This window comes from Harpia harpyja, chromosome 17, assembly GCF_026419915.1.
Source record: "Harpia harpyja isolate bHarHar1 chromosome 17, bHarHar1 primary haplotype, whole genome shotgun sequence".
NCBI lineage: Eukaryota > Metazoa > Chordata > Aves > Accipitriformes > Accipitridae > Harpia > Harpia harpyja.
The window spans coordinates 404,621-431,283 of NC_068956.1; the positions used below are offsets into that span (position 1 = coordinate 404,621).

The window sequence follows — 26,663 nt, forward strand, 5'->3', positions numbered from 1 at the left end:
TCCTTGTCCCCTGGCAGCATTGGGGTCCTGGGGTTTGGGACAGGTAAGGAGCACGTCCCAGCAGCAAAGCCCCTGGCTGGCTCTGGCTGGTCCCTGCAGCGATGGAGCTGTGGACTGACTGTGTGGGTCATCCTGCAAGTAGAAATGTGGATGCATTGCATGGCAGCAAAATCACCAAGATCTTTTAAAATTCTTAAACAGCAATCGTCTGCAGCTGCAGATCTGAGAAAGTTCCTGTATTTATTGTTTTAATGTCTTCTTTGCGACTCCTGGAGGGAGAATATTTCATCATTTGCACATGGTAAAGCTTTAGCACCTGGCTTTTTCCTCAAGGCAAACATTTCCTGAGCATTTCCACCCTGACTCATAGTTTCGCTGTCCATACAGTGACTGAGTAATTTCTTAATTCTCTTTTTTCAGTTATTGCTTAGAAAACATCTCTCCTAAAGTCCTTCTTTCTCCTGGTTATGGATTTTTCTGTGTGAAAAAAACCCAAACAACCCTGTATGAATTTCCCACACTTCCTACATTAGTATTCATACCAATCCCTATCAACTTCACCTTTCTTCCAGTTTTCATATTTTTTTACAGCTGATTCACCTTCCTGTGTAAATCAAAGCAAGCAGGGTGCCTGCATCTGTGTTTGTCTGTCAGCTCCCACATAAACTCTTAATTTTCTAGTTATTTTCTACCAAGTCTGACAGATACAGAACAATCATGGGGATATCAAGAGCTTCCAGGTTTAATGAGAACAACCAGGTCTCCGGAGAAGGGAGATCCTGCCAGTGGCAGGCAGGAGGGAAGGGTCTGGAGGGGCAGCTCAAGCCACGAGCTATGTGGGATGCAGAGCAGGGGAGGACAGACGTCAATGCTGCCATTGTACAGGGAGTGACCTGCTCACCTGCGTGGTCTTGAATGTGGCTCTTGGGAAGATGCAGAACTTTGAGCCACAAGCCATTTTGTAATGATTCACCCCATTTGTAAAAACTTCTGGTCTTGGTTTTGTTTTCCTGAAAAAGATCTCATTTGGGGGCAGATCTCCAACCATTACAAATTAGCAAAAATTCAGTGGAGCAGAGGCAGCAGCGCTGACTCTTGGCAGTAGGAAGTTTAAACGATTGATTATGTTTATCTAGCTTGCACTGAAGAGGTCAGAGAAACTTGAACAGTAATTCCTGCATTTAATACAATACAATATGTTTTTCTCAGCTTATACCTAGGAAATGTTTGATATTTTCTGAAAACATTGAGATACAAGATATAGAAACATGCACTGAATGGGGAGCTGGCCATGGCAGAGTCCAAGCAGAAAACATGCATCTCATCACCATGTAGGTCCAACCAAATCCATCGATAAAGCTCTGATGGTAATGGTATAACACCAGATTGCATCAACCCAAATTCTGGTCTGTGGTTCCCCACTAATTTCTCCTTTTTCATTAGTGTTGCAATTTAGTCTGAGGAAACATCTAGCAGGAAATCTGATCAGCAGTGATGTTGGGCTGAGTCTAAAAAAGGTAGGAAACTGGGTTATTTCACATGCATACGTTCTGCTGCTTTGGTCCAGAGCATTTCTCTGTGCTTTCCTTTCAAAGGAATAGCATCCCTGTCACCGCACTTGCCCAGTCCTGAAGAGTACCTGGGACACCTTTTCTCGAATTACTTTGTTTTTCATAGTGTAGATGATGGGGTTTAGCACAGGTGGCAGGAGCACGTAGAGATTGGCCAACAGGATGTTGGTGGCGGACGTTGTGGCCAAACCGATGAGTGAAAAATGAGAAAAATGCTGGTGTGTAGAACATTAATATAATGCAGGCATGAGAGCTGCAGGTGCCAACTGCCTTGAGCTGGGCGTCCTTGGATGAGAGCCTGAAGACAGCCCGGAGAATGAGGATGTACGATACCCCAATGAGCACAATGTCCAGGCCTGGGGACAGAAGGGTGGTGGCAAAGCCGTACCAGATGTTAACGGAGATGTCGGCACAGGCCAGCCGGGCGATGCCCATGTGCTCACAGTAGGTGTGTGGCATGATGCTGTGTCCACAGTATGGCAGCATCTGAAGGAGGAATATTGCTGGGAACATCACACAAAAGCTCCTGGCTATTGCAGCCAGCCCTATCTTGGCTATCACCGAGTGCGTGAACACTGTGGCATATTGCAGGGGGTTGCAGATGGCCACGTACCGGTCAAACGCCATGGCCAGCAGAATGGTCGACTCTGCAATGAAGCTCAGGTGTGTGAAGAACATCTGGGTAAGGCAGGCGTGGAAAGACATCTCCTTGGAAAGGGACCAGAATATGCTCAGGGCTTTGGGCACTGTGGAGGAGGATAATATGAGATCTGCCACCGCTAACATGGCCAGGAAGAGGTACATCGGCTCATGGAGGCTTCGCTCTGTCACAATGACAAACAAGAGGATGAAGTTCTCAAGGAGTGCTGCAATGTACACCAAGCAGAAGGGGATGGAGAGCCAGGTGTGCAGGTCCTCCAGGCCTGCCATGCCCAGCAGAAGGAATGAGGCAGGCTGTAAGCTGGTTTGATTGATAGCCACCATGGTGGGTTGATAACTGAATTAGTTTGGGCTCCTTTCCCTGTAAGTGAAAATAGGGAAGAGGTAGGGAGCACAGTTCATAATATAGAACAACCTACCTGAGTTTCCCTAGAGCACTTTATTTCTCTGGATTCCAAAGTGTTTTAAAAAACCACTCCCCCACATGCCGGGGAAGCATGCTTGAGATACTGACTACAAATCAAGTAATAAATTAAATTTAAAAGTGTATTTTGTAGCCTCAGATATTGAAATCCAGCAAAGGGATTTACCAAAGTTCACAAGTTGGTGCAAAAGCTTGGCAAAGCACCCAGGAATCCAGCCCCTCCAGCTCCAATTGTTATTTATTGTGCTTTTGTTCTGTAGCACCCAAAAGCATATGAGGGCAGGAGACAAGTCGGGACTGACTGACACTAATTTTATATGACATGCTATTTCTTTCGGTACCCACCTCACCTCTCTCCTCACTAATTCACACCACATTTTGCATGACGGCAGACTAGGATCCCTGCAAGGCAGGGAAGGCTTGCACAGCATCCAGGTCAACAAGGCTGTTTACTGTTGGCTGCATCACATCAATATGAAAGGACAATCCACAAACCTGTGCAAAACAAAGCAGCATGGAAGATCAGCACCCTGCAGAGTAGGTGATCTCAGGGAACAACCATGTGTCGGGGAGGCAGAACAGCCACTGAATTTTAAAGCAAAGTCAGAAGCAAAGGTCTAAGGCAGAGCACAGATGTTGGTAGGAAAGCTGCACAATCCTGGCAGAGTTTGCACAGAGGAGCTCAGGACCCTCAGTGTTTGCTCATGCCAGAGCCCAAGGATTGCCCCACTGCATAATGGGGTGGGGGGGCCATTTGCACTGCAGCTGGGTGAAATAGAACCCAGCAGTGCTGCCCTAGCGTAATCTGCCCCACACTGTGCCATGTCTTCCTATTCTGGTCTCAGCTGGCCACATCTGCCACCAGATACACACCAAACCAACCCAAATGCTCCAGTGACCCAACATGCGCAGGGTTTGTGCATGCAGAGTCATCTCTGTGCACGCCAGGGACTGCTGCAGCCTTCCTCCTTGGTGCTACCTTGGGACTCTTGTCTGTGCTTCCCCTTCCTCTGCAAGTTGCTCAGCCTGACCCAGAAGGTGATTTGCACTATTTCCAGAGAAATAGCAAAGCCACCCGTGAGGGCAGCATCAGCCAAACTAGTCGAAATGTGAAGGAGAGCCATGAACCCTTCGCAGACAACGGGTGGTCAGGGCTCGGTCTCCAGCTGCTTTGACTGGCAATAACCTGTCTGGTGATGACAGCGGAAACCTTTGCTGATAGTCTTCTGCTGCTTTGAATGCACATCTCAGTCCCCTGATTGGGAATTATACATGAAAGGCAGCATGAGGTCATGAGGTAGATATCAGGTTTTTAGAGCCAGGCTGTGATCTCCTGCATGAAATGTTAATTCAGGTGGAGCCTGGGAAACTCTCCTGCAGGTAGCACACCCTTCAGGTCAGAGAAGGACCCTGGAGCCAAAGTAGCAGCATTTACATAACAAACCCTGCCTGGAAAATGGTGTTTTTCATCGCAGAGCCTAAAGCTGCAGGCTGGAGTGGCCCAGGGGAGTTTCTCCCAACTGCAGAATTTTACCTTCTAGTTCAAATCAGGCACCTCAGCCACAGAAACCTGCCGAATGACAGCTATTGCGAACAACTCACCAGCTCCCGTGACAGCCAGGAATGAGGATATCTGCCTCTGAACCTGAGGGAACACCAGCAGGGAGGTGGTGATATTTATACGCTCCCCCTGAGTCCCCATGGGGCTCACATGCAGCTGGGAGTGGCAGAGTTCTGGTCTGTGCTGCTTGGACAAGTGTCATGGAAAGCATACAAAATTAATGGGGGTTTGAGTGGAACTCCTCTAATGTGAGCTGCCTGGTGAGAGATTACCTTCCATTGCCTCCGCAGATTATGGTGTGGGATGGAGCGCACAAAGCCTTTGGAGTGCTGTATCATCATCCCTTTCACAGTGGGGGTGGGATGGCTGAAGACACATGGATGAGTGATGCTAACCTCCTCCAGCCAACCCTACCGAGATGACACAGGATCTGCTGCCATCACTGCCTCTAGCCTTGCTCTGCCTGCCTCTGTGGGTGTTCAGGCGCTGCTGCTTCAAGCACCAAGGTGATTAATACAGTAAATGTGTCTGCTCTCTGCAGCAGGCTTTCATTGCCTTTCCTGGCCTGAATGCTCAGCATTGGCTTGTACTCTGTTAGGACTCTCTTTGGGGGCATAAAAAGAAAATCCAATATTAACAAAGAGTGGGAATGGTCAACAAGTGGGTGAGCAGAGAGAGGTTGTGAGGGAATGGAAACTAATAAAACTGTGAAGAAAGTAAAAGTTGGGTACCTTAAATTAAGCAATAAATCTAGATTTAGTTGCTGAAATGAACCCAGACAGATTGACTTTAGCCAGATATTTTCTTTTTCAGCCAGATACTTTCTTTTTCCTTTCTTCTTCCTTTCTTTCTTTTTTCCTTTTCTTTCTCAGGAAAATTGTGACCTGACATCTTGGGAATCAATGTTTCAAGATTAGATTTTCAAGCTCCCAAAATTGGGATATTTGCAAAAAGTCATTGTCACCAGCTGTTGGCATGTGCATGCCTTATGGTTGTCCAGCGCCAGCACAGATATTGTAGCACATAACCCCTGGCTCAGATTGACTCTAGTGTAAGTATTCATGGTTTTAATTAAATAAGGTCCCCAAGCCTCAGTCGCCCACTTGACATATCTGTGTCATAGGCAGACAAACACTTGCTTTCTAATGCCTGAAAATGAATTTTATACAGGTAAAGTTGGAATTATCTATGTCCCACACCTAACTTGGGTATCCCTCCCTGTGGGTGAGTCAGTGGCACATAGATCTCACAGGGTCTCAGGGTGGGGGGGCTGGTCTCACCTCATTTCTCTCTCTCACCCTGCACGCAGGGACCTGGACCTAGAGCAGTCCCCAGGACAGCAGGTTTTGTCTTTGCCCAGCAGCTTTCAGGGATTCTTATCTCCTGTCCCACGCTGGCGGCAAGCTTCAGCTCAGGTCTGGAAAGCAGGCATGGGGTTTAATTCCCTTAGCTTTTGGGTTTTCAACCTGAAAGTCTCAAAATCAAAACACAGCCACTTTTTGAATGCAGCAGCAGCTGTATTCGGGGTGTGTGTGGTGTGCAGGTCTCTGTGCGCATGCATCCTTTCTCTGACAGAGGCTTAATTGGGGTTCCTCTGCAAAAGACCTTCAGTAAGCCACTCAGGTGAGGACCCTGTCATAGAGACTTTACTTCTGGACTGTCTCCCTGCTTCCGAAAAAGGAGGAAAATGAGAAAAGGAAGAAGAAAAGGAGAAACAACCTTTCTGTGAAGGTCCTGACATGGGATAAAGAACCTATGGGGTGCATCTGGCATGGGGCAACCTGTAGGACCCCAGGGATTTGCTTTCTCATCTGTGGTCCCCAAAGCAGAGATATGCCCCCCCCCCCCCGTCCTTGTTTAACATGAGGAGCTCCCCACCATGGGCTGAGGCCAGCGGGGCCCGGGGGCGGCGGGGACTGGGAGCATCCAGCATCCCGCATCCCACCTCCCGCATCCCACATCCCACCTCCCACATCCCACCTCCCGCATCCCGCATCCCACCTCCCGCAGCAGCCAGCAGAGGGGAGCAACGAGCCGCGCTCCGCCCGCCCGCCGCCTCCCCGGGGTACCCAGCCCGAGCCGCGGCAGACCCCCCCCCGCGGAAAGGGGGGATGGAAGTCCGCAGGATCCCGAGTTCGGAGCTCCCCGGTGCTGCTGGCAACGCTCCCGGCCGGCGGGACGGTGCCCGGCCCCGGCCGATGCCCCCGGGCTCCCTCCCACGCCGCGATGGATGGAATCCCTCCGGGGCCGTGGGGCTGGGCTCGGCCGGCGCCAGCGTGGGAGCGCTGGAAGGATCCCGGCCGAGCACTGACTATCCCAACAGCCTGACCACCAGCAGGTCCCTGGGGAAGAGCTTAAGCACAAGGCAAACGTGCCGTGGCGCTCCTCGACGCAGAAAAGCAGCGGGGCTCCTCAGCCAGAGAGGCTGGTTTGGTCTCAAAGGATTGCTGTCCTGTGAATTTATCTCGCTGCTTTTTGAGCTTGTAGAAACCTTTGCCATCCACAACATGCTGCAGAGCTCTTGGCCGAGGGGGAGGGTCTGAGGACAGCCCTGAGGCTGAGGGCAGCGGGTCTCACCAGTGAGATGGACCCAATGGATGCGGCCCCACTTAGCTATGGATAGGGCTATGCTGCAACGTGTGGTGGTCCTGGCTTTATCTCGTCCTCTCCCGACATGTGCTGTGTGAAAGCTGCTCTCTTCTGTGGAAGGAAAGAGGAGTGGAGAACTCCTTCCATGCCACATAAAAACACATGCCACTTTTTGGCAAAGGGGAGCCTGGCCCTGTGAGTCGGTGCTCTCCCATTGCACAGAAAAGCCTTGTCCAGCAGTTTCCCTGCAAACCACACCAGTAAGCTCTGTAGTCCTCCTGACACCTGCTTGCCACATGCCATCAAGGCCCAGTTCTTGCAGAGCAGATGTTTAAGTAAGCAGCCCCCGGCCTGGCTTTGTGGTCTGCTATCATTCCTTGTTCTTTTCCCTATTTCCTTGTTCTTTTCCCTATTTCCTTGTTCTTCCTTTACTACCTTTTGTCTACTTGGAGAGGGGAGCCAGAAGAAATAGTCATTCTGCTCAGACTGTCATAGGTGAGGGGACAAGATACTGCCACCAGAGAAATTTTTTGGCAAAAAAATTTGGCTCTGCCAAGCAGCTCTTGGGCAAAGATTGTCTGGCTGAAGCTCTCACCAGAATAACCCAAAACTTCCGTACTGGAAGAAGCAGAATTACTGGTCTCCAGGGTCTTTAGCTGGGGCTTGTAATTTCATTATACATGGGAGGACGCATATATGTGTCTTCATGGGTTGTATAGGTGTGTGCCAAAGGGTCTGAGCCTGGAAAGGCTGGGGAATCCACTGGACCACTTTTAAAAATATTTATAGTGCCCAATAACAGTGCTCCCAAGGACATGCTGATCTTACTTGTTACAGTGCTGGGTGCACAGTTTATAACAAACACTGGCAGGAAACACAAAAACAGTTCTTAAATGTTTGAACTGTTTTAAAATGTCTGTCCACAGGTAGTCAGTTTATACAGTGCCTGCACCTCTGGGTCAGCTGGAAGAGAACAGCTCCACCGCACCAGCTCAAGTGGGAAGAAATCAATCTTCTAAGTCTAAATGAGCCAGTCTGAGGAGGCGTTGTGCTGCAGTGCCTTATGGAAACTCCAGCATACTAATTAGTGCATGCTAATTCAGGAATGACAGTTATTTCAAGAAATCTGGTTTTGTAGCCTAACCCAGGCAAAATGCTCCAGATGAAACAAAGAAAAACCTAGGAAGGAAAGCACTTGTGTTTTAAAGAGAAGACAACAATTCTGGTTAATGTCAGAGAGTCCAAAAGTCATTGCTTTATAGAAAGGGTTCCTCTTGCAGACCTGGGGGGCTGCTTCTATTATCAGCCCCCGGTTTGGGATGCCAGTCCAGCTGTGTCTGTAGGGGCTGAACCTTGCCAGACCCAGCCCCCCCTGTTCCTGATTGCCCTCATCCTCCACCTCACATACAATGGACCAAGTCTGAATGTCCAGTGACCAGCCTGGTCTCCCTGGGGCCACATAGAGTCCCAGGTGGCCAAAAGGGTGGTCACAGAGAGCAGTGCCTGCCCTGGCACCCACACTGACACCAGCAGTGCTCATGTAGACATGACCAGCACCCCCCAGCCCCATTCCTCCTCAACAGATGGTCAGGACAGAACACGACCCTCGCCCACTTGGTTCACAGACACTCTTGGATCCGTGGGTCCCTTGAACCCTGGAGCAGACCAGAAGGCTGTCCAGATCCATGCCCAGACCTTGGGCCCTGTTTGCCCACTCTCCAGTGCCAGCCTTGGGTGTTTCTAGGTTCTGGTCTCCTCCCGTTCATCAGTTAGTCCAGCTTAATGTTTGTTTGTAATACCCCTGTACGCAGACAGTAAGGTCACTCAGAAAAGAGCCAGAAGTGAGTTTAATGAGCAGACAGGACAGGCTACGGTGATCAGGTGCATCGCCTGGAGAGTGTATTGGCCAGCAACTTGTTTACACTTGATCAGCCCCTTTACCGGTCTCCCTACATTTTCGCATGCTGGTTCCTTCCTGATACACCTAGATCCCTCCTTTCCTTTGTCTTTGGTCCATAATATATTTCGCACATTTCCACAAGCCCCTTAAATCATCCCACCTAAAATTTTACACAAGCCCCATCAAATATCCAGCACTAAGTCTGCTCTTTCCCAGAGGACCCATGATCATTTTCTTTCCCTCTTCTCAGCAGTTCTGCTTGAGCTTCTTTCCTCCTGGCTCCTCCAGCCGCCCCTTGATCACTGACTGAAGGCTGTGGTCTGTGTTATTGTCTCTGTTATCTCCTGGGGTCTTAGGTTTGTGTATCTAGGTATGATTTGTTATTTTTCCTGTCTTTGGCCTCTGTTTACCTGCTGAAGAGCCCTTAACCAGATATTCTTACAAACCATGGTTCTTACATCGCAGGTATCTACGTATTCTTTACCTTCCATATACCTTTTACCTTCCTTATATCCTTACATCAGCAGAAGTGTTTGGCATGTTACCCTCTCCTGGCTGGTCTTCTTGGGGTGTGAACCTTGCGTAAGACAGTTGGCAGTGACCGTCATATTGGCTTTACTGGCAAATGGCAGCCCTGGACTTGCGGACCCCTCTTTGGCAGAACATCCTCAGTATCCCTCTCCTCATCGTTTTGGTTTTCACGCTGTAAATGATAGGATTCAGGATGGGTGGGGCAATGAAATGGATGTTGGCTGTGAAAGCATAGGCCTGGGGGGACACGTGTTTGCCAAACCGGTGCATCACAGACAGCACAACTTTCTTGGGAATGGAGACCAGTAGAGCCTGGCCTTTTTAGACCAACAAAACACAAGGATAGTGATTACTCACAAAGCAACATGTGTAAATTGTACAAGGATAAATGTAAACTGGAAATTACAAGGACATCATATAAAAGCAGAATGTCTCTGGACATCCTCCCACTACAAATACAGGGAGGAGAGATGGAACTGCTTTTACAGAAAGTTTTCTTTCTGTAAACTCATGCTGCCAAGAAAGATGCGGACAGGACTCCAGGACTGTAATCTCTAGAGTCCTCTCCCCAAGGTAATTGCAGGCTTCTCTGTGTGCCTAACTCTGGTCCTCACGTCTGGCTTTGAAGGACCATCTACCACAGGGGTTCCCAGGCTCCCCTGGGTGCTTGTTCAGGGGCTGTAGGGAGCAAAGCCAGTGAGTGCACCCTTAACATGTATCAGTGAGGTCTCCACCACCCCAGATCAGCTCAGTGTGGTCCGCATCAGGTTTCTAACCCAGAGAGGTTTTTTCCCTCCCTCTCCTATAAGGACATCCCATGGAAAGCAAGAGAGAGGGAGGCAGTGGGACTGAAAGAGTGCATAAGAGGGTTTTTAAGAAACTGCTCTGGAAATGAGTGGTTTTGGCAGCTAAGTGAGATCTGTTATGGAGGTTTATGTCACCTTATCTGGAATATCCACCTGTAAGTCTAGAAGAGTTTTTGAAATTACTTAAATAACTGTAAAACCGTTACCTTTAAAAATATCTAATCTATCTGTTCAAAAAATTGCAGAAATATTGCTGTTCTTTCCTCAAATTCATGAGGCTTCTAACCCACAGCATCTCTCTTTGCCTTTCCCTGTCTCAGTACACAGGTTTATGGCCCAATGCAGCACCCTTGGATAACTGCAAAGACAGACCAAGTTCCACGGATTGACCTGAGCTCGCACAAAGCTGCAGACTTTAATATGTGGAAGTTTTCTCTAGTCCTCACTAGAAGCTTATCAAAGGTCACCCCCCACATTGCATGGAGGGGAAGGAGGAGGAGTTACAGGAGAAAGTTATCTTCAGACACAAACAGCTGACAGGATCAGTTAAAGCAGCCATAATTCCCAGTTCAGTCTCCACCCTGAGAGTACAGGAACTGTCAGAGGTCATTTTTAATTGCCCTAATTTCTGGTATGCCCCATCTCTTCCTCCAGAGCTCTGGCTATGCTTTACACACACTGTGCTAGATGCATCAGTTGCGTGCATGAAGAACTGGGGGAGTCCCCTGTCTCATCCACCTTTTATGCAGCAAACCAGCATGCTCCCCACCGCAGCATGCACTGGAGCAAGCAGTCTGCTTCAAGCAGGCAGAGCGTGAGCTGGGACTGGGCTGGCAGAATACAAGGCCCTCCCAAATTTGAGATCAGATCCATACTGAGCCCTCACATGTCACAGCCTGTCAGGAAAAGCACAAAAGTAGGGTGAATCCTTTTGGTTGCTTTTCTGAGTGACGACTCATTTTAACTCTTACAGCTTGATGTACTCCAGAAAATGACAAATTCCACAGCTGCACCCTGGGATTTCACTGGGAACGAGTGTTCTCACAAAGCTGTGAGTGGAAAAGAGGCTGCACCCTTCTCTAGCATAAAGAGTGGTTCTCTGAGCAGATGCAGGGCTGTGTATTCCCCTTTGCAGGCAGGGAAACATGAGAGTTTGGGGTCTCTGAGAGGTCTCCCATCTCCCTGCCAGCCCTCTGGAAAGGGGACAGAGCACAGCTTCTTGGAGCAACCCCCACCTTGGGTAGCTGAAATGAGCTGGCTCGCAGGAGGGTGACAGGGGTGTTTGCAGGTGCAAGCATCACGGACCCTGTCCACATCTGCGAGGAGTCGGGACCCGGCTGAGCCCTCCTCAGTGGCACAGTGCAATCTGCCACAACAGAGCAAAGAGCCCACTCACCTGCCTCGCTCACAACCATCCTGAGCTTCCCACCAGCTCTGCTGCAAGGAAGAAGCCTGTTCCTGACCATCAGGGCTTGCAGCAGCAGAGGATTTACAGAAACCACAGAGCAATCCCCCCCCCGCCATGGAAGCAGGAGAGCTCTTGGTTTCTCAGCACTTAGAGTAGATGCATTAACCCCCACAGCACCAGGTCCACCCTGGCATGAACCATGATGGTAGCAGGGGATGCAGCCTGGAGACTCCTTCCAGAGATGCCCTCCTTCTCCTCCTGGCCTCCCTCTCCCCGGAGAGTCAGGCCAGGCGTGGTTGGGTTAAAGGAGCTCCTGCTCTGTGGCAGGGTGATGGATAGATGATTCCTAAAGGTTGTTCCCAGCCCCACTTCAGTTCTGTGGAACTGGAAAGAAACCCTGGAACAGGTCCCTGGTCTCTGGAGCAGACCAGAGCTATGTGGCCTTGTGTCCTGTCCCCAAAAGTGGCCTTAGGCAGATGCCAAGAGAATAATGTAAGTAATGCTTAGTAATTCCTCAAGCACCTTCCCAGCCCTCAGCAGTTTGTGGTCTAGGGGATTCCTGAGCCAAAATTGGTTCATATATACAAAATAGCCCAGGAAGGACTTTTTTCTTCCACTATTCATTTGAATTTGGATTTTGGTAACTGCAACACACAATGGCAAGAAGATCTAGGTCCACCACTTTATGCTTGTTCTGAAAACACTTCTTTGGAGGACTCCTAATTCATGTATTAGAAGAGATAGTGTAGACTTGATCCCTGTCACCCATCTTAGAACCATTCAAAGGTGGCTTGTGCTGACACAGCCAAAAGCAGTGTCCATGGTGTGACAGCTGCCTTCCTGACCAGTGCTGCATGCCGTCTTCAATGTCAGGTCATACACTCTGGTTTGCTGGGATGTGCTGAGGTTGCCTTTCAGGAACATCTGTCTCATGCTCTTTGGTCCCCGTGGGACCCACATCTGCACGGTCCCACATCTGCATCTCTGTCCTCTTCCACCTTCCAGCTTTCTTCTTCTTTACGCACCATTTCAGGACCAATGTCTGCCACCCTGTCCATGTCCTGCTGGCCAGCCTGGACCACCCAGACCATAAGCCTCACTGGGTATGGGGTGAAGACCAAGCAGATGTGGGCATGGGTGTTTGGCTTGCTCTGTTAGAAGCAGTGCAGCCTGGAGCCCAGCACTGCTCTGGCAGGTGAGGCCAGATGAGCCCAGACTCAGTAGCCTCCCCCTCCCACTCTCTGCGCTCTCCAAAATGCCTCCCTGAGCATTCCAGCTCCCTCCACTGCCCTGGGTCATTCCAAGGTCCTGTGGTAACTCGCCCAGCTTTTAGTACTCCCATTGGGATGCTCTGGGGTGTGAAGCATCTGAGCCGCTGAGTGCAGCCACTGGAACGGTGAGAAAGAAATGGGATTCGAGTGAGTGCTGTGAGGTGGTCCTCGGGGGCCAGGGCACGAGCACACGCCTGGATGACATGCTGAGTTTGGCTGGAGTAGAAGAGATGCTCTGGGACAGCCACCTCCATCCCCATCAGCTCTTTGTGGGTCTTCCCTGCACAGACCTCTTGCTATGCCCTTATCGTGTGATGGCAGACACTCTTGCAGTGTTGCAATTATGCTTGAATTCAGAAGGTCAGCAGCATGTCTAGGTATGATTTAAATCTCCTCTCAGCCCTCAGAAAGGTTCTTGTGAGAGGCAGAAGGTTCATGGAGGTCTTCCTAAATCTTGGAGTGGATTTTACTGCAGCACTTGGTGCGCTGATGGATGAAGTGTTTTAAAAACAACATAATAATAAAATAAATGCCCTTGGAGGATTTCATCTGACTAGAGGAAATGATGAGAGCAAAATTCTTTAATGGCCATTGTGGGTGAGGGGGAGAAATGGAATATTTAGTGCTGAACATTGTAGCTCAAGAGCCTCAGAGTGGATGAAGATGGTCGGATTTCAGTATCTACAGTTATATTTATTACTGTATTCTTTGGGGCCTGTCTTCCCCCACTGGTAAAACAGTAATGAAGAAATATGGTGCACAGGGATACGGTGAATGCATTTTTATTGCAAGGAGGAATTGCATTAGGGAAATGTTAACTTAAAGACCTAAACCATTTGCGTTTGTGCAGTCATTTTGATGGAGGTTTGTTACTTCAGCCATCACAACCCCCCCGGCTGACCATGGGGAACATGCTGGGCTGGAGGCAGCAGCCGCAGCAGCTCTGCTGCTGAGCACCAAGCTTGAGCTCTCCGAGACCACGAGACAGATCACAGCGGGTCCCGCCTGGGCTGGTGGCCCAGGAGTGGTGGCAGGTGCCTTAACTTTCAGAGTGAACTGAGATAAGCAGACCATAGTCCAGTTCTGGATACCTGGGTTTAATTTCCACAGCTACGTACAAAAACTGCAGTCAACGTGGACTATCAGGAGGGAATTTTGCTCACCGCTAGCTCAGAGCACTGACTCTTCGCACACCCCGGGGGACAGCAAAGCCGTTCGCAGCCCTTTCCCTCTGCCCTGACCGAGCAGAGGCACAGCCCGTGCAGGCTGACTGCAGACTTGCTGCAGCACTGGTAACTTCTGCAGCAGGTTACTACATGGAGCCAGGATCTCAGCCCAGTGCATGGACCTCGCTCCCAGTTCCTCCAGCTGAGATGCAGGGTTAGGGGTGGCAGACAGATAAACTCTCTGCAGGCACAACCCCACCTGTGTCAGGGGAAAAAACTGGTGCAGGGGTTTTCCCACAGCAGAGCAGGGCTGAGCAGTTTCTGTAAACCCAGGTACCTGGAGGTGATGTTAGAGCCTTCCCAGTCCAGACCAGCTCCAAACGGGTCTGCTGCCTCTGTGCCCAAACATGCAATGAGAAAGCACCAGCCTCTCAAATGCTTGTGCACGTGGCTAATTCCCATTAAAAAGAGGTGTATGTGAGAGTCCCTGAGTGCTGCTGTAGGGTCAGAACAAAGGATGAAAAGGGTACAGAGGAGGAAAAGAAACTAGGAAATTCACCCACAAAGTCTGTCCTTGCGCATCTCGTCAGACCCAGAAGGTGTGGGAAGGGACTTGGTCCCAGCCCACAAAAGCCAGGAAATACAGCAGCCAGATGCGTTGCTCTTGATGGAGACAGGGTGAGGTCCTCCCCCAGGAGTCAGCTGGTGAGAAGGCAAAACTGGGTTTTGCTAGCAGAATTACTGAATTGGGGAGGGGGTTCACTGGAGTAGCACAGCTTCATGCTGTGCAGGCAATGGTGCAGAATAGGGCGTTTATCGGGACAGGGAGACACTGTCCTTGCCCCTTTGGCTGGTGGCCATCCACACCTGCCTCACACTGATGCTCAAGGTCCATTTTTTTATCACCAAGGTCAGCTCAGGAGCAAAATTCACCCCCAGCGGGATGGTCTGCTGGGTGCACAGGGAGCAGCGAGCCCCTCGCAAGGCTCTCCGTTCCCTCTCCAGCCTCTGCCAGCGGTTTCTGATGCTGCTTTGTCGCCATGAGAGGATTGATCCTGTGGGCTGGAGACCTGCTGCAGGTGACTTGAGGTGGTGGGTGCAAGGTATTTTCACACACCTTGCTTGTGTGCACGTGAGAGTGCAAAGTGCTGGAGAGCAGCCGTGCTGCTGCTCTGGCTTCATGTTAGAAAAAAAACCTCTGGAAAAGAGTGGGGTAAATCAAGCCTTGGAGGAGCTGGGGGGCAGTTCATTTCCCCCCAGCTCTGCTCTGGGCTCCTCTGCCCTTCATCACACGGGAAACCAATCCTGGGTGGTACTTCTGAGAGCAGCTTTGGAGCAGGCCCCACAGTAATAGTGGTTAGCACCAAACACAGCCCAGCTGGAAAATCAGCACCCAAACTGGGGAAGGGCTTGGGGTATCCAAATCCCAGCACCTCCTTTGGAAATCCAAATCCTTTTTGTTACTGATGGGAGCACAGTCCGGAGGGAGCCCACGTACCGCTGGGCATCCCCCTGCCCAATGCTCGCAGGCTGGCAGCACAACTGGGTGTCCAGGGCTGTGCCTCAGTTTCCCCTCTCACCCCGTCCTGCCCCGGTTTGGCCTCGGCACGCTGCGGGGTTTCACTGACACTAGAGGGAGCAGGAACCCTCCCACGGCAGCGGGATGCCCGCCGGGGCCCCCTGACAGCAGGTTTGTGCCCTCCGAAATTGCACCCGCAGGGGGGTCCCGGGGGGAACAAGCTGTGTCTGCCCCAGCCACTCTTGCAGGGTGGCTTGGCCAGCCTTGCTTTTCTTTCCCCTTCCCTTCCTTAAACCCGTGCCTCAGTTTCCCCTCCTGGAAAAAGAGGGTTTGCTTTCATTCGCATCAACCTGAAGATCCGTCGGTCCTCTTCCCAGTGCTGCATGTGTGAATCGGCACAGAGGCTGCCCCAGGGAGCACCAAGCACGAAGGAAAAGGCGCTTCCCAGGGCAGTGATGGGGTCTTCAAACCCTGACCGTGTGCCTGCTAGGAAGGGGCTCGTGCAAAACACCAGCTCCTGGGATGACAGGAGATCCCAGGTGAATTTTGTGCCTTATGATACATGGGAGCTCAGTCTGGACAGCTTAATGCTCCCGAACACAAAAGTTTTGTGCTATGCATCACCCTAAACCACATTTACCCAAAAGCTCCTCAATCCCAGTGAAAGAGGCCAGCTTTACAGGACATGCAAGAGCTCGCCCCGAACACAGCAGGCTCGTGCCCACCTGCACAGCGTCGTGCTCAGTACAGTCGGGAGGGCATTACACAAACACCAACCAGGCCTGGCATCCATTCCCAGCCGGAATGCTAACAAAAGCCTGGCTAAGGAAGATTATATCTTGCTGTACCCCTGGTGTAGGAGCAGGGTGTGGGACAGCAAACGACCCCTTTTCCCGAGGGGGATGCTGCCCTGCCATCAGCATTTCATGACACTTTGGGTGCGGCTGCCCTGCTCGGTGCCTCAGTTTCCCCACAAGGAGCTCTGCCTGCTGGCCAGCGCTGGGGGAAGCAGGAGAGCCCTCTGATCCCCTGAGAGCCTTTCTCGGGGCGGGGGGGGGAAGCAAGGCGGTGTGTTTCCCTCTCCTATGGAAATAGGAAAGGTTTCAAAAGCAGCCAGCACATTTCACTCCTCCCTGCCAACACACAGACTTGCAACAAGGCAAGAGGAGAGGATGGAGAAGAGGGGCTGGTTATTAGGACACGTCCTACCGTCCCTTGGGAATAGGATTCACCTAAGCCTGCCATGAGCTCTGCCCCAGAGATGGAGGGCAGTCACAAAACCCACACTGCCGCAGGGGTGAGCAGCCTGCGCTTCTCCAAGTAATCCAGGGCCACCCTCTCTCTCCTGGTACTGCTAAGAAAAATAAATTTAAAAAAAGCTAAATATTTTTCAGCTGGCTGCCACTCTGCCTCAGCAGAAATATTTTCTGCCGTGTCAGAACTCTGACACAGCATAAAGCGGAACGCTTGCTCCTCGGCCAAGGGCTGCCTTATCTCTGCACAGCCGGGCTCCTGTTTGTGCCGTCTGAGTTATCGCCCCACTGCAGCCCCCTGCTGCAGCCGGGCTGGGAGAGGCTGCCGTGACTCATCACCCTGCTGTGGGTGCCCAGGGCCGGTGCGAACTCATTGCACTCAGTTTATGATGGGAGAGCTTGCCACAGCAATACAGCAGAAATAGCTAAAACATCCCACTGCAGAAAACGGGCTTGAGTCCTGGGCATGGGAGTGAGAGCCCTGTCTGGCTCTGCCAGGCAGGCGATGCTGGTTTCAGAGCTGTCTTTCTGCCTGGGTGTCTGAAGAGGACCCTCAAAATAAAGTGTCCCTCTGGGCTGGGGTGAAACAGGGTCTGTGGGGCATTCCCTGACCTCCATCCTCAGCTCAGCCCCACAGAGAGGCTGTTATCTGGGACTCCTTAGGAGAAAGGGGATCTGCCTAGTGCACGATGCTGGGATGATGGCTTGGTGCTGTGGAGAGCTGAGCAAAATTAGTAATGACCTTCAGGCCAGTCCCTGATTCACCCACAAGTCCTGGGAGCACAGAGATGCTGGGATGAGCTGCTGAACACCAGGGCCTCTGGCAGGGCAGCTGGAGAGAGGCTCTGCCAAGGGCTGCCCCAAGCACGGGGTTTTGGTGCATCACTCAGGGCAGGGGGCTGCTCTCCCACATGAGGGGTACACAGTACAGGCAGCCCTCAAACAGCCACTCAGGTGTTGCCCCAGGTGCCATCCCATTTTCAGAGCCACTTTTGCTACGTGAGTAAGTAGTGGGTGCCAGGCTGGAGTGAGGTCTTCCTTTCTGCCTTCCTAAAACCAAGTCCCAACACAGGAACAGGTCTGGCTCTGTCCATTGCCAGCATTAACTACTTGAAAGACATCAGGGGAACGTAACCCATACAGAAAATGTGTTCCTGATCCAGCTGGTCCTATGCCACAAACAGGAGGAGAAAAGTCCTTGTCTGAGCTCAGCAATGCACTTCTTGGTCCCATAGGAGCCTTCCTTGCTTGCTCACAGGGACATTTTTCATTAGCAAGTGCTGTGGGACTGTGAGATCTAGGAAGAGCTCTCGTGGTTCCCATCTACTGGTGGGGGCTTTTTTGGGGGGGGGGGGTGTCTGTGATTAAGGGTGCTTTCTGCAAAGCAATGACAGGCAGAGCCAGCTAGACCTGCAGCAGCTGTAGTGCTGGGAGGACTGGCTAGGTCTCTTGGAGCTAACTTGCTCCTTAGAAAAAAGGATGCCGGAGCCTTGTTAGGGGGAAAGCGAGGCCATTTGCCCTTACTCTGAAGTCTCTGGGGTTTAAATGTGCAGAGGGTTACCTGCTCTCCACAATGTACTTCTGCCCAGCACGAGTACAACACAGCATCTTCCCGGAGCAGCGGGCTCCTCTGCTCTTCCTGCAGCAAGACTCGGCTCAGTCTGTCCAAGGAGCCTTGGGCTCTTGTAGTGACCACAGGTGAGGGAAGATGGGGAGCAGAGGAGAGCAGCCTTACCCTTCAGGTGTGAGCGTGCTCCCCAAGGCAGGAGCATGGGCAAGGGCCGGGGGAAGCGGTGGAGGAAGGCAGCATCAGATGCCATTAGCAGCCAAGCGAAGGAGGCGGCTGGTGCCTGCTCTTGAGATTTGGTGCCACATGTGCCTTGAGAACACTGCAAAAGCCCCAAGATTTTCAGAGGCAGAGGTTTCATGCCTCTTGTCTAAGGTCCTGAGGATGGTCTCCAACCTGCCTGGCATGTCTGGGCTCCCTCCCACAGGGATTTCCCACCCCAGCCTGTCCCACAGCAGGTGAGCCCAGACCCTCTGCGCTCTGTGGGCTGATCCTGACAATCTGTGCCAGCACCTATTCTGCTCTTCGGCTCTTGCCTTCCTGGGCCTGTAAAGCATCCAGGGTCCAGCCCTGCGCAATCGGTCTTTCTGGCTACTTTCAGCTCTCCTGAACTGATGACTGTGAGTTTAAACCCTGCATCAGCAGAGCTGCATTTGCAAAAAATGAGTCCAGGGGAATTCCCTGCTGACTTGTCAGAGTGCAGAGACACCGGGACAGCCCCCAACTCCAGACACTCTTTGTGCCTACAGAACCACAGGGATAATGCAAACCACCAAGGATCAGGACTCTGGGATTAGCCACAGTTCAGCTGAATTATCAGCAAGACATAGCAGAGCAGTTGCACTGCAGGATTTTAGTGTGTGAGCACAGGGATGCAGTGTCACACACAGGGCTGTGTCAATGCCTGAGGGCTTTTTGCTGTGTAGGTTTCCTAACCTGGGCACTATAATTCATGGCACTGTGTTATCCCATGGTATTAAAATCACTTATTTCATCTGCTTGGGCAGGAGACCCCAGAAGGGACCTTTTCTGTGGGTCTGATTTTCCATCCCTTTCTCTCTCCTCTGCTCACCTCCTGCTCTGGCATTGCCCAGGGGCCCTGGGGGACACACATTTAGGGATGCCTACATCGCTAGAGGAGCAGAGGGGAGGGCTCGATGACTGAGAGTCAGCTCCCATCCTCCTGATCAGCTCTGTTGGTACACACTTTGCTCTGGCATGAACCAGAGTGCCTCTGGGCACTAGGCATTGATGAAGGAGATCCTGAAATCCTGTCCTGTAACACCTCTCACCTGCCCTAAGAGAAAAAATGATAAGAAAACTGAATTTACCCCATAGATAGCAGGGCTGCACAGTGGTATGACTAGCAAACGGCGGCAGCTGATGTGTGGAGAAGGCATGCCTGTACAGCTGTCCATAGGCCAGCATGCAGCAGAACCGGACCCCAGCCCCACTAATAATGCAGCCTATTTCTGCTAAATCCAGGGGCAGAAAACAGGCTGTCACATCTTGAGCACAGCCAGGCACTGGCTTTTATCTCGGGTTGCAGTGAGGGTGGCGAAGAGCTATCTGACGCAGGGCTTGCAGGGTGTGGGCGGCGATGGGCTGCCCGCAGGTGATAGAGGGGGAGCTGGGCACGGCCAGGGCGGTGGGGTCCCAACCGGCCTCTGTCAGGCTGATAGCTCTGTGTTGTGCTACATTGCTGCGGCCGGGGATGCTACACCAGCCCGAGCACGGCAAAGCGAGGCAGAGCAGGGAGAAGTGGTGCTGCAATGGTGCAGCACGGTCCAGCAGCAAAGCGTGCACCGTGCTGCGATGGAGACTCATCACACCCCTGTCACAGCTGGAAAACCCCAGCCCCGTTGCTCTTCCCCTCTGCACCCCGGGAAGTGCTGCACCCACTATGTCCCTCACTCCAGCTGTCCCACGCGGGTGTCCCCTCCAGCCCAGAGCTCGCGTGGGCTCATTTTGCAGCCCAGGGCAGAGGCTCTGGTAGGAAGCCACAGCCTGTGTCCCTCTTGTGCTGAGCAGATGAAAACCCCAGCGAGAGCGAGGGGTGAGAGCAAACTACCAACTCAGTTATAGACAGGAAAAACACTGTCTTAAATGAGACTGTCTTGGAGACAGCTCGTCATGAATAAAAAAGTTGCTTTTGCCTATTTCTGGATTGCTTTTGCCGGAGTTCTTTTGTTGAGGGATAACTCAGAAGCTGTTTAATTAAATCTTTAGCTTTTCCCTGAATATCCTGGCTCTTACGCCTGACCTTGTGCCCCTCATCCCTTCACTTCGCTCGGCTCTGAAGGCCCCATAGCCTATGACACTAGACTGGCTTTAGGGCTGGGTATGTCCTGGTGAATCCCTTTACAGGGATATAGGGACAGGGATGTATGAACAGGGACAGGTCACATCTCCTGCTGTGCCCTGGAGGTCCTCTGTGCACTTCTGTTGCAACCGGCTCCCAACCTCCAGACAGTGTCACCTGAGACCCAAATTTCAGACCCAGGAGATTTCCTACAAAATTGAAGCAATACAGTAAAAGGCCCTAACACAATTAAAACACTGAGGCCCCTGCTTGCATGGTAAGTCAGTCATTATGTGGCATGAAATTCAGGCCAGAGCAGTCAGAGCAAGGGATGATCCGCACCTCTTGGAGTCAGGCCTAAAGGGTACAAAGGGTTAAACCTGGGTCCTGAAATTAGCCATCCATGTTAGGGGCAAAGAGGCATTCATTTAACCTGCAGTTATATTTTCCCTTAGTTTATTGTTATGGCACAGAAACATTTTGAAATGTCTTTGTGTTGAAAGCAGAGTGCCTCGGGCGATGAGCCATAGCTAAATTAGATAAACTCTCCTTGTAATAACATCAAGCTCTCTGCCTGCTTGCTGTAAAACTCCAATCTGCTCCAAACCTCCACCACGGTCGCCTGTACCTCTTCTGTTTGTGGTCTTTCCTATTCTTCCTTGCCCTCCTAAGGAAAAAATTGCATTTTCAGAAATTCTCCTTGGCTTTCCTGTTCAGGCTAGTGACCAAACAGTCCCAGCCAGGGAAAGTTGTATAAATTATGGTGATTCAGACCAGCCTGCTGCTGCTCTGCATTGCCCTGAATTTGTCATTGACCATGTCCTGAGCGGGTTCAGAGCAGCTGCTCTGCCAGTTTCCTTATGGCCTGTGAGCATTTGGTAAGGCTTTGCTCTGGTCCCAAATTTGGGGTTCACCTGGACGGTAGCCTGAAGTCCCCTTTTGCCCCAAGCACCATTTCTGGAGCAACCCTTTACAGGGTATCTGCATTAGCAGTGTGGTGGTGGGAAGTTAGCTCTGGCCTTCAAGTTAAATCAAGTCACCAGTGCTAGACTGGACAGAGCCAAAAGGACCAGTGGGGTAGGAGAAGGCTAAAGGTCATATATGAATTTACAGCCCAGAGTGGCTGTAAAAGGTCATTGTTATTATGGAGACTCCACATCCAGAGGCGTACAAGTCTCTGATATGACCCTAACCCAATTAGCTGGCTGATTCACCTCCTATTATTCCTTCTCTATAAGTGCCCATCCTATGGGATTTAAAGAGTTTAAAGAATTACTGTGGGTATAAAGAAGCCATTAAAAGGAATCAATACAGAAAAGCAGCACCAAACGAGCTGGAATAACTTCAGCCTCTCTTCTTCCTCTCTTTCCTCTGCCTTCCCCCTTCCCCTCGGCTCTTTGTGACCCTCGTTAACCATCCCATGAAGAAGCGGTCCTGCCTCTGCAACTGCACCAGCAAAACCAGGCCCTGAATGGGTCAAAGCATGGGACCAGAACCTGAGGTTTCTCACTGCAAGCCACGTCTCTGCCTGCTTTTCTGCAGAGTCCAGAAAAACAGCATTTATTAACCACAGATTCTTGTTAATAGTAATACTGTAGTTAATACTGTCTTCTAAGCCTCTGTGTTTGATGTTGTCCTGCTTGTCCCAGCTTCACACTCCTCCTGCTCTCTGCCACCCCTCCCCAAGCTTTTTCAGGCTGCTGGTTCAAATGTAGAAGAAAAGCATCATTATCTTTTCTTTTGTAAAGTTCAGCTTTGCAGAGCTGAAAATGAGACTCCTATCGCAGATGAGGCAAATGCATTGCTAATAATAGACCCAGATGTAGCTTGGGTTTTATTTTCAGTGTGGGTCTGCCAGGAAATGCAGACTACAGGATGACAGAAGTAATAAATGAAAGGCCATGCTAGGTCATTTATTGTCATTCGCCAGCTGAGCGTACAGCTGTTTTGGTAAGCTCCGTGCTCAGTTGTATGGGCTGGCTGATTCACATGATGGGAATATCTGCCTGTGACTTTAGGGTTGCACATATTTGATTTCACTCTTTGAGTCCTGTCTTATTGAAAATTGACAACTTCTGAAGTCTTCTGATCTCCTTAAGAACAGAGGGCGTGTGACCGTGCGTCTGCTCTTTAGGTGAGGAACTAAAGCAAGCGCTGGCCACCTGCATGATACATTTATCTGCACTGAGCAGCCTCCACTCCACATTGTGTTATCAGACTGCTCCGGTGGCTCGCTTGCTGCTGAAAGGGGCCTGTGGGCCTTGCCTAGGATTCAGAAATTTAAAAAAATGAATAATGCCTCCTAGGATCCTGCAGCAAGGAGCTGAAACGTGAGTACAGATGTGAACCACCCCAGCTGGATCATAGCGATGGGCTTGTGCCACTGCTCAGTGTGGCTCCGATGAGATCAATGGACCAGTATCGATCTGTAACTGGGATGGCTCGGAGGTCTGGATGAAACCTCCTAGACTGCCTACAGACAGACCCAAAGTCCTCGGTCTTGTCAGGATGCCCTTACACCTCATGCTTCCTGGCTTTGCCTTTCTGAGCATGGGAGCACAGCTTCACCTGAAGGCTGAAAAACAGGAAAACACCCGTGTAGTTCAACAGGAAAGTGACACCCAGAGCCAAACAAAAGCCTTTGGTCAGGCCTTGAACTGGTGGAAATGGATGTTGCTGGTCTGGTTGTAACATGGCAGGTCCTGCTATCCTTGTGCAAGGCATTTAATTTCCCAGCAGGGAGAGGCCGGTGAAGTGCTTGCCTTGTTAATAGAGCAGAGGAGCCTGGCCCCAGTCACAGCCTGTCCCAGCACTGGCATCCCACACAGGTATTCCTCGAAACCTGGAGCACGAGGAGGTGATCTCTGTTTCATTAACACCAAGCATGGCTGAATATCTGTGGGTCTCCAGCACACAGTTCAGGTGTGGAGGAACTGGACTGACAGGCTGATGTTTTCCACACTTTTGCCTGATGAAAGGTGCCTGCTTGGGAAAACAGACAGGGGCTTCTCTGCTGGTCTGTGTGTCCAGAGCTGCAGAGCTGCGGCCAAGAGCAACAGTACTCAGCATCCCCAAGAGTGTGCTCCTGTGCAGAAGGGTCTGTGAAGTGCCTAAGCTCCTAAGTCAGGTCATTTCTCCCCTCAGAGAAATATCCCTCAAGTTTAGAGAGCCTGTAAATCCTGCAGAGGACTAAAAGGTTGGGTGCTGCTAGCATGAAGCCACTGCTGTAAAGCACCTTGCACATGGGTCAGTGCCTGCTGCAGGCTGCGGGGCACTGGGTAGCATGGGCACGGGCACTCCTGTGGTGAGCAGGCAGTCACGGGGGGGAGGAGAGGGAGATATTGTGTCCTGAGCCTGCCTGTTAAGCAAGTCACGGAGCTTTTTCCTCGAAGACCACACCTCACAGCAGACTGACCACTCCATGGACAGACCGACCCACCGCTGGTGGGGACCCCCAGCCTGGCCCCAGCCAATGACCCCACAGTGCAGGACAGGGAGGAGCTGCCGGCAGTGCATAAAAGCCTCCGCGGGGTCCGCAGCTCAGCTACGGGGTCTGTGTCCTCCTGCAGCTCCGAGCAAAGCCGCCTGCCACCATGGTGCACTGGACAGCCGAAGAGAAGCAGCTCATCACCAGCGTCTGGAGCAAGATCAATGTGGAGGAATGTGGTGCCGAGGCCCTGGCCAGGTAGGTCCAGCTCCCGGGCATCTGCTCAGCTGCACCCTGGACAGAGAAACCGTGGCAATTGCATTGGGGAGCATTAACGTGTCTGTGTCTGCTTGTGTCCCCCCTCCATCTCTCCCCAGGCTGCTGATCGTCTACCCCTGGACCCAGAGGTTCTTTGATAACTTTGGGAACCTCTCCAGCCCCACTGCCATCATTGGCAACCCCAAGGTCCGCGCCCATGGGAAGAAAGTGCTCACCTCCTTCGGGGAAGCCATCAAGAACCTGGAAAACCTCAAGGCGACCTATGCCAAGCTGTCCGAGCTGCACTGTGAGAAGCTGCACGTGGACCCTGAGAACTTCAGGGTGAGCTGTGCTTGGGGCTTGACCACCTCTCCCTCCATCCTGCAGAGTATCTCAGTGCCTGGAGGGTTTCAAACAAGCAGAAATAACATATATTTTAGTTACTAAACAGAAAGGGGCTGGCTTGGATGGAAATTGGGGGAAAGGCGAAGGTTGGGCATTTGATAATGCCAGGGAAATGCCAGGCTCCAGGCTGTGAGGGGTCTGGGGACAAATATAGGGAGATGCCCTGAAAGCCTGGAGGCTCATGCCAGCATGCCTTGAGAAAAGTGGGAGGAAGGTGCTGGGAAGCTGAGCGGGGCTGAGCGTGGAGAGCATGGAGGGAAGTTCTGCTGTGTCGGTGCCATGGGCAGCTCTCCCTGGCACCTCCTGGCCCCAAGGATGGGGACCACTTTGTCTCCCCTTTTTCCAATGCTGGCAGACATGGAAGGAGAGGGAAAAGCAAGTGTGGGATGGTCAGGGGCTGGACACTGATCGGAAGAGATGCAGACTGGGATCAGAGACAGAGAAGACAGGTCCGAGCATGGGGACAAGGTCAGCAGATGAGGGAGAGGAGCAGGAGGGGAATGAAGCAAAAGAGATCAGGGTGCAGGGAGGTGAGAAGTCACTATGGGTGAAGAGAGGGAGCAGTTCAGGCTGGAAGGGATTGAGAGGGCTGGATGTGCTGATGGCCTCTCTTTCAGTCTCTGTTTAAGTCTGACTTAACCATAAGCCTGGCAATGTAGCAGGTAGACCTCACACTCACCCTAACTCTCTGCTCAAGTAGGCGATGAGTTTCACAACAGAAAAAAAAATATAAAAAAGACAGAAAGTGTCTGGAAATAAAGTCTAGAGGCAGGAAAAAGCAGGTGTGAGAAGAAGAAGAGGCAGAGTAGGTGGATACTGGAGCATATGGTCAGCACAGGACTATTTTCCTGCACAGAGAATTCAGCTAAAAGAGCCTCCCTGGGTTGCAGCCTCCAGGACCCACCAGAGAGCTGGGGTCCCTCTAGCCCCTGGGTCCTGTGCAGGGCGAAGGGGTGCTCAGCACCGTGCTGACCTGATTTCCTTCCTTCTCCTCTCCAGCTCCTGGGAGACATCCTCATCATCGTGCTGGCCGCACACTTCACCAAGGACTTCACCCCTGCCTGCCAGGCCACTTGGCAGAAGCTGGTCAGCGTGGTGGCCCATGCTCTAGCCTACAAGTACCATTAAACCCTCTGGAGGCAGATGTGTCTGTAACAGTCAATAAAACCCCCACATTTTCTGGACTTCTTGGTGTGCTCCTGTGTCTCTGCGGCTGCCTGTGGGGTGGGAGGGAGGGAGCAAGGGGCATGAAAGGGGGAAGATGGGCTCCGGGCTGCTGGAAGCATCATGCTCCAGAAAGGCAGTCAGGCTGGCCAAAGGGGAGGCTACTTTTCCTGGCTCCCTCCAAAAAGCATCAGCCTGCTTGCTGCTGCCCTTTCCTGCCTGCCCAGCGGGGCTGGTCCTGGACCTCCATGCCCAAAGTGATGCTGGGGTGCCCCTTGCATACGGAGCTCTGGTGGGACATCTGGGGATACTGGCCTCTAAACCAGCGACGGGCACGTCCCAGCCCACCTAGTACCTCTGAGCTTGCTGAAATCACCAAGGAGGGGACGGATTTCTGACCTATTCTGTGCAGAAGGCCAAGCTGCAGGGCAAGCAAGGGCCCCTCTGGCCCTAAACCTCTCAACCTGTGATGCATGCAAGGACATAAATTTGTAGAGATTCACTGAAGCCAGCTTAGATTAGATAGAAATTTGGCCCTTCATATTTTAGTGCTGATGTATTTTTAAGAAGTTGATCAAAAGCATTTTCTGAATCAGCAATAAAAATGCTCTTACCATTACTATTGTGCATTTTATTCAGAATACAATATCTAAAAGAAAATGTATATGATCCCCAGAGGAGGGGATGAGGGCAGCTTTTAAACAGGACTAACCAGAGCTTTTTCTTATTCAGATTGGCTTAATGGAAGAATGTATTTTCACTGGAATGGAAGGATTCTGTGTAAGCACATCAGTTTCAGCAATGCTTTTCCAGGAATAACTTAAAATGCAAGGAGGACAGACATGTCAGTGTCTCAGAATGATGAAATCCTTGATTTGCAT

General features: G+C 51.3%; 2 protein-coding genes across 2 annotated transcripts; one reads left to right on the forward strand and one right to left on the reverse strand.

Moving 5' to 3' along the window:
• Positions 1-4: 4 nt before the first annotated feature.
• On the reverse strand, positions 5-19,823 carry LOC128153426 (olfactory receptor 52B2-like). Its single transcript, XM_052812802.1, is given in 5 exon segments — positions 5-1,745; positions 1,747-2,592; positions 3,001-3,150; positions 5,497-5,690; positions 18,395-19,823. Coding segments are annotated over 2 exon segments (945 nt in total). The 5' UTR covers positions 2,556-2,592; positions 3,001-3,150; positions 5,497-5,690; positions 18,395-19,823; the 3' UTR covers positions 5-1,609.
• Positions 19,824-24,082: 4,259 nt separating this feature from the next.
• LOC128153431 (hemoglobin subunit rho) lies at positions 24,083-25,802 on the forward strand. Its single transcript, XM_052812806.1, has 3 exons — positions 24,083-24,213; positions 24,333-24,555; positions 25,618-25,802. The coding sequence occupies exons 1-3, from the start codon at positions 24,122-24,124 to the stop codon at positions 25,744-25,746; spliced, it is 444 nt and encodes a 147-aa protein (XP_052668766.1). The 5' UTR covers positions 24,083-24,121; the 3' UTR covers positions 25,747-25,802.
• The last annotated feature ends 861 nt before the right edge of the window (positions 25,803-26,663 follow it).

Coding starts and splice junctions, on each gene's coding strand:
- LOC128153431 (XM_052812806.1), top strand. CDS start 24,122: ATGGTGCACTGGACAGCCGAAGAGAAGCAGCTCATCACCAGCGTCTGG. Junction 24,214..24,332: donor GGTGCCGAGGCCCTGGCCAG/GTAGGTCCAGCT, acceptor ATCTCTCCCCAG/GCTGCTGATCGTCTACCCCT. Junction 24,556..25,617: donor TGGACCCTGAGAACTTCAGG/GTGAGCTGTGCT, acceptor TCTCCTCTCCAG/CTCCTGGGAGACATCCTCAT.